The 7,195-nt window shown below is 40.1% G+C and overlaps 1 protein-coding gene across 2 annotated transcripts in view; it reads left to right on the forward strand.

Annotated features, from left to right (window-relative positions):
• NDNF (neuron derived neurotrophic factor) overlaps nt 1–6,908 on the forward strand; it is a 46,511-nt gene extending 39,603 nt beyond the window's left edge. For both annotated transcript variants that reach the window (XM_017676866.3, XM_017676865.3), the window contains exons 3-4: nt 3,125–3,249; nt 4,892–6,908. In XM_017676866.3, coding sequence (XP_017532355.1) covers nt 3,125–3,249; nt 4,892–6,285 — 1,519 coding nt within the window. In that variant the 3' untranslated portion in view covers nt 6,286–6,908. The remainder of the gene's footprint in view (nt 1–3,124; nt 3,250–4,891) is intronic.
• Nucleotides 6,909–7,195: the final 287 nt, after the last annotated feature.

Here is a 7,195-nt window from a genome sequence, read left to right on the forward strand (position 1 = left end):
TCAGCAACAGTTAGCTCTGCTACCCACATAAAAACTACAGACAAAAACAAGTTTTGAGCATATTTTACTTTTATGATGTCAAATGAATTCTTCTGTTTACCTATTTCTTTGTATATAGAGGGGTTCAGTTGTGTTTATGTGTTTTATATCTCCCATGAAATCTGGCCAAAGGAAAAAAATTCTACCCTCCAAAAAGTAGACTGAAGTGAAAATTAAACCATCTGACACCTACCTGTCTTTAGGGATGTTCATGGTACATAAAACTTTCCATATAGTAAATACTTCAATCATCTGATTATGTGTATGATTGTCCTACTCTACTATTTTGTTAACAAATTAGTTTTGTTTTTATAGAGTCTTCACTTTATTTGTTGTCCCACTGGCCTCCATCCCCTAATTCATCTTTCATGAGAGAGAAAAAGTGTTTATATTTCAATTCAGATTCTGTATTTTCAGCTAGAAACAGACTCTGGGTATGAGCATCCTCAGACTAGAACAATAAGTTGGTGCTAAGATTCTTGGGTTTTATTCATTAATTTAGTTATTAATGCATTCAAAAATGCATCTCAAGTACCTACTATATACAAAGTCTGTGCTAAATGCTGTGAATACAATGACATGGAAAATGAACACTGAATTACAAATTTTAGTTAAGTGTCCAAGTGAAAACTATAGAACAGAGTGTACAAGAAAGTCTGATCCCGAATTAGAAGTCAGCAAAGACATCCCTGAAGAAGTGATGCTGAAGAATGAGTAAAGGCAAAGGGGTATATTTCAGGCAGAGGAAAGAATCATCCCAAGGCTCTAAGACAGGGTGGAGTGGGAAACTAAGGGAGCCCCATGTGGTTTCAGCACAGAAAGCAAAAGTGATAGTGATGTGGTAAGAGGCTGTTGAGGTTGGAGGGGCCCCACCACTGAGGAAGTTTTAGAGTCTGTGAACAATTAAGGACCTTTCCCCAAAAGCTGAAGTGTAAATCTACTTGTTAGTTCATTCAACAAAGATTTATTAAGAATTATTTTGCTCTCTAAGTCTTCATCAATGAACCAAATGTCCTGCCCTCTTACAGCTTTCATTCTAGTTGTAGGAGATGGAAAAATAAAAAACTAAGCAAAGAAATACATAATACTTCAGGCAGTTGTAAATACTTTGAAGACAAATTAAGAAGAGTAGAAGAGAACTTCATGGGTAGGAAGGTGATATTGCACATGAGAGATCAGGGTAGGTCTGTGGCAAGATGGTGCTTGCTAGATACCTGGTTGAGGTGACTGAGCAAGCAAGGTCAATAGCCAGAAGATGAATATCTCAGAGGAGCAGCAAATGCAGAGGCCCTGAGGCCAGAGTGTACCATATATGTTCCAAAGATAGTTAAGAGCTGCAAAAAGGAGGAAGGGAGCTGTTGGAGACACAAACAAGAAGGGACTTGTCAGTCATTGTGAGTTCTATGCTTTTTACTCTGAATGAAACTAGAAGCTCTTGGAGGGGTTGAAGGGGGAGTGGTGTGTTCTGATTTAGGAATACAAGGACAACTCTGCCTAGAAGGAGGTAAACAAGCTAAGCAGGGCAAAGAGGAAAGAGGGAGACCAGTTGGAAGGCTCTTGCAATGGTCAAGCAAGAAATAATGGTGCTTGCATCAGGTGGTAACAAGGAAAGTGGAACAAAGTGAAGGTTTCCATATATGTTGTAAAGATGGAGCAAAAACGATTGCTGATCTAATGTAGATAAAGTGGAAGAGAAAGAAAAAGTAAAAAATGACTCTAAATGTTTGTCCTGAGTAAGTGGAAGGCTGGAGTTGTCATTTACTGAGAGGAGATTGGACTTCAAGAGAAGCTGATTTTAGAGGGAGAATCAGAAGTTTCACTTAATCTTAAGTCCGAATTTCTCCATGGTATGTAAAGATGGCAAGAAGATAGTTGTATCTAGAATTTAGGCAAGAGTTCAGGCAGATGGTTTGGGAGTTGCTAACATGTAGAAGGTTAAAACCAGGAGTCTAGGTAAGATAACACAGGAATGAGCATAGGTAGAAATGAGATGTCCACGTGCAGGCCCCTGCTTCACAGCATGGTTAGAGACTAGGAGGTGAGAAGTAGCCACAGAGAAGACTGATGGGGTAGAGGCAATGGTGGACAGCCTGGAGAAGGTGCTGGTAGAGGATATGGAGAGAATAGAGAGGAAACAGATACCCAGGAGGTACAATCTACAGAAGGGAAGCCTTGATGATTCTTTGCCATGGAACCAGCAATCATCTCTGAGCTTGCCAGAACTAAAAACACTCTTTCCTCATTTATAAGATTATAGGCTTTGAAAGATAATTAAATGAAATTAACTAAGTTATTCAGAGTAAGAATATATAACATTATTATAGTTAGGCAGTAATTTAATTTTTCTTGAAAGTTCAGGCATCATAAAAGAAATCTGAAAAGAAAGTGTAGAGCAGAATATTTTGACATTTTTTAATGTTTTAAAATCCTTAGTTTATTTAATTCAACAGAAATTCTTAGTGATAGAGAAAGGTGTCTTTCCACTGACACATGACCGTTACTTTTTAAAAATACTTCTTAAATGGTAATTAGAGGCCTCTATTAAAAAATATGAAATAGTAAAGCTGTGAATGAAAGTTACTAATGCAAACATGTGAATAAAGTGTATTTTGCCAGATACCAGCATGCATTTTAGAGCTATCCCACTGTGAAAATGATCTCCTGAAATAGTTAGTGACTATGTCAGAGTGCCCGCAAGGTAGCTTAGAAATTTATCGCCAAGTTTATGGAAAACACCATCAGCAGGACAACAGATTTGGAAATTCTCTTGTCTGTGACTTACTTTGCAATGGCAGGGCCTGTGTTAAATAACACCCCAAAACAGGTCAGTGTTGATTTGCAACTCAAAATACTTTTGGTTTTAACATCTTTTTATTATTTTACAATGTGGTGGTAAACCCGGTTGCAGAAGCTTTGGCTATTGTATTTCCACAACTAATTCTGAAAGTATCAGGATTTCTGTCAAATAGCAAGTTTTATTCTCCGTTAAGTGAGTAAAAATTAAACCAGAAATGTTTCAAGTAGGTCTTGATTATTAAGTGTTGAAATGAATTACCTCAGTGTGAACTGGTCCACTTTCCCACAGGTATTTCTTTGTGGTGGAAGAAGACAATACTCCGTTATCAGTCACAGTGACTCCCTGTGACGCGCCGTTAGAGTGGAAGCTGAGTCTCCAGGAGCTGCCAGAGGAGGCAAGCGGCGAAGGCTCAGGTAAGCAGCACCTGGCCCCAGACCTCTGAATGGACAGCTAAAAGGTTTATGAAACATACAGCCTTTTTTGTAAGAAAAAAACAGCATGGATGCATAGGTGAGGCTGGAGACTGTGTGATGGTGCAGGAAATGGGAGATGACATAAGATGAGGGTCATCTTGGTAAAATAAAAGCTTAAGGGATGCAGGTGCAGGCACTGAAGGAGTGAGGAAAAGGGGAGAAGTTTGGACTACCTTCTCTGGCTATGGTTTGCAATCATGTCCAACCATTGGAATCAGCACTGGAGGCTTTGAAAACTAGTGATGCCTGGATCCTGCTGTCAGAGGTTCTAATTTAATTGCCCTGAGGGGTTGTCTGGACACTGGGACACTTAAGAGATCCCCTCAGACGATTCTAATATACAGCCAAGATCTCTGGGGAATAAAGGGTGGGCCAATGAAAGTCCAGGATGTGAAGAATGTCAGTAGAAAGGGTGGGTTAGTCATTTAAAGAAGATGCAGATGGTGGAAAGCAAATACCAAGATATAAGAAAATAAAGGGTCTGTATGAGGCCCTGAAGAGATGCTCCCTTGAAGGGGCAAAGACATCATAGCTGAAAGGTGAAGGCTTGATGATCAGTGCTGTGCAAAGGATGTTAGCAAGCCACTCCACTTACAGTGGTGAGGGACTGTGGGCCGTACAGGTAGAGAATAATGAGACTGAGATAGAGAGAATGAACAGCTGTATGACTGTTAATCCCAGGTTTGGGAATAGAAATTCTGCAGACCTTACTTTCACCTGCAGTGATAAGTTGGAAGGTTCATTCCCACTCTGGCTACCTCACCTTCACCAGCCTTGTAAACTCATCTACACACTGGTATTTGTGTGATGAGTTTCTTTGTATGATGATAACAATAAAAAAAGATGGAAAAAGTAGTTTGGTTGCAATAGCTTCCCCACATTATTCCTGGGCATGTGTTCAATACATTGAAAATTGGGTACTCTCACTGGTGCTTTATATTCTATATTTTAATGAGATTATCTAGTCCTAGTAACAAAAATGAAATTAGAGATATGGCTGGCCATCAAAATGCAACTAGATAGAAGCCTTTTGGTAAACAGATTGACAGTAGGTAGAGCAGATTGACATCTCTGGAAAGTTTAGTCTTTGACATAAAAACCCACTAATTAGAGTCTATCCTGAAGAAATTATTTAAACTTAAATTCAGAAAAGCCTTACACATATATAAGAGCATTGTTAAAATGGTTAAAAATTGACCAATAGTATTATTTTTATGATGTAATATTAATGTAATCATAACATTAATGAAGGAAACGGGATTCAACAATGAACATTTGTATAGGAACATATGCATGAGAATAAATGTGACTAAGTTACAGAGAAAAATGAAAACAATATCAATTGTATAAAATATGCAAAAGAGAAAACGATGGAAATAAATCAAAATATGAATAAAGCACTGCTTCAGAATCACAAATTAATAGAAGAACTTTTAATCTTGTTTTTTTTCTCTATTTCCCATTTTTCTACTGGGGATGTATTATTTTTATGATGGAGAAAAAATCAGATAGTCTTAAAAACATAAGGTTGGGAAGCTGCAGTGTATCCCTGACGTGTGGCCTGTGTTTCTCTATCTTCTAGGTGACCCCGAACCTCTGGAGGAGCAGAAGCAGCAGGTCATTAATGAGGCAGGCACCGAGTTATTCTCCTACAAAGGCAATGATGTGGAGTATTTTATATCTTCTAGTTCGCCATCTGGTCTCTACCAGTTGGAACTTCTTTCAACAGAGAAAGACACACATTTCAAAGTCTATGCCACCACAACTCCCGAGTCTGATCAGCCCTACCCGGAATTGCCTTACGACCCAAGAGTAGATGTGACGTCCCTGGGGCGCACCACAGTCACGCTGGCCTGGAAACCGAGCCCCACAGCCTCTCTACTGAAGCAGCCCATTCAGTACTGTGTGGTCATCAACAAAGAGCACAATTTCAAAAGCCTTTGTGCTGTAGAAGCAAAGCTGAGTGCAGATGATGCTTTTATGATGGCACCCAAACCTGGTATGGACTTCAGCCCCTTCGACTTTGCCCACTTTGGGTTTGCTTCGGATACTTCAGGGAAAGAACGCAGCTTCCTGGCAAAGCCTCCTCCCAAACTGGGGCGCCATGTGTACGCCAGGCCCAAGGTGGACATCCAGCAGATCTGCATAGGAAACAAGAACATCTTCACAGTGTCGGACCTGAAACCAGACACACAGTTCTATTTCGACGTCTTCGTGGTCAACAGCCGTAGCAACACGAGCACCGCCTACGTGGGCACCTTCGCCAGGACCAAGCAGGAGGCCAAGCAGAAGATGCTGGAGCTCAAAGATGGGAAAGTTGCGGATGTATTCATTAAGAGGAAGGGAGCAAAGTTTTTACGATTTGCTCCAGTTTCTTCTCACCAGAAAGTCACCTTCTTCATTCACTCCTGTCTGGACGCCGTCCAAATCCAAGTCAGAAGAGATGGGAAACTTCTTCTGTCCCAGAATGTGGAAGGCATCCGGCAGTTTCAGCTGAGAGGGAAACCTAAGGCAAAGTATCTCATCCGACTGAAAGGAAACAAGAAAGGGGCCTCCATGTTGAAAATACTAGCTGCCACAAGGCCCAGCAAGCAGTCATTTCCCGCCCTCCCCGAAGACACGAGGATCAAAGCCTTTGACAAGCTCCGCACCTGCTATTCGGCCACCGTGGCTTGGCTGGGAACGCAGGAAAGGAACAAGTTCTGCATCTACAAAAAGGAAGTGGCTGAAAACTACAATGAAGACCAGAAGAAGAGAGAACAAAACCAGTGCCTAGGACCGGAGACAAGGAAGAAATCGGAAAAGGTCCTCTGTAAATATTTCCACAGTCAAAACCTGCAGAAAGCAGTAACCACAGAAACAATTAAAGGTCTTCAGCCTGGAAAATCTTACCTACTGGATGTTTATGTCATAGGACATGGGGGGCACTCTGTGAAGTATCAGAGTAAAGTCGTGAAAACCAGAAAGTTCTGTTAGTTTCCTTGTACGGAATGATGTGACGTAAAACTCCAGAAGAGACATTAAATCCCTTTAAGTATAAACTGAGCACTCCCACAGCTGAGAGAAGTTGTGACCTATACCTGTTCTGTGGAAGGAAGGATATCAACTTGTGTTCTTTGATGTTTGTACAAGTAACTGCTGGAGGACACTTGCCCTAGTGTGCGCCAGTGGTACCTAGTGTGTGAGGCCCACTGATGTCAAACATAGAGGACATTTGGAAGGAGCTGCCATCCCTTGCTTTGACCACTGCATGAACTGCTTCTAAATTATTTTATTACCTAAAAATTTAAAATATGCCATTCATTGCACACATCCACAAATGCAAATCATTCCTCTCTGTAGATGCTAGGATATATATAAATTATTTTATAAAGTCTTGTTTTAAATGTCAGTGTTTCTATGATTGTAAACTATTAAATTCTTTTCCTGTTAAAGTACAGATCTAATCTAAATATATTAAGTGGATGGTCCTCTAGTCAGTTATGTTGCATTGTAAATTCTTATCTGTTGAGTAAAATGTTTAAATACTGTATGTATCTCATGTACAAAGTTGACATACATTATATTCCTGTACATAAAATTAAAGATATTAGATTATATACTGCTCATTTTCCCAAACCAATACCTTAGTGTATTCAATTTCTATTCTGTCCCCAAAACTGTACCTCTATGTAATTTGGCACCAGAATGGACCCCTTTTATAGTTAAAAAGGCATGCTGCATCTCTTAAAGTTACTGTGGCATTAGAGATAGTTATTGTCATTCGTATTCTGACTTTGAATAGGACCCAGCTGTGGAAGATTTGAGCAAGGCCCAACAGACTTGTTTGAAAAGAAAGACAAGCCAAATACTGTGGCCTGGTAAGTATTCAACAAATCGCCCTTAA

Source organism: Manis javanica, chromosome 5 (genome assembly GCF_040802235.1).
Source record: "Manis javanica isolate MJ-LG chromosome 5, MJ_LKY, whole genome shotgun sequence".
NCBI lineage: Eukaryota > Metazoa > Chordata > Mammalia > Pholidota > Manidae > Manis > Manis javanica.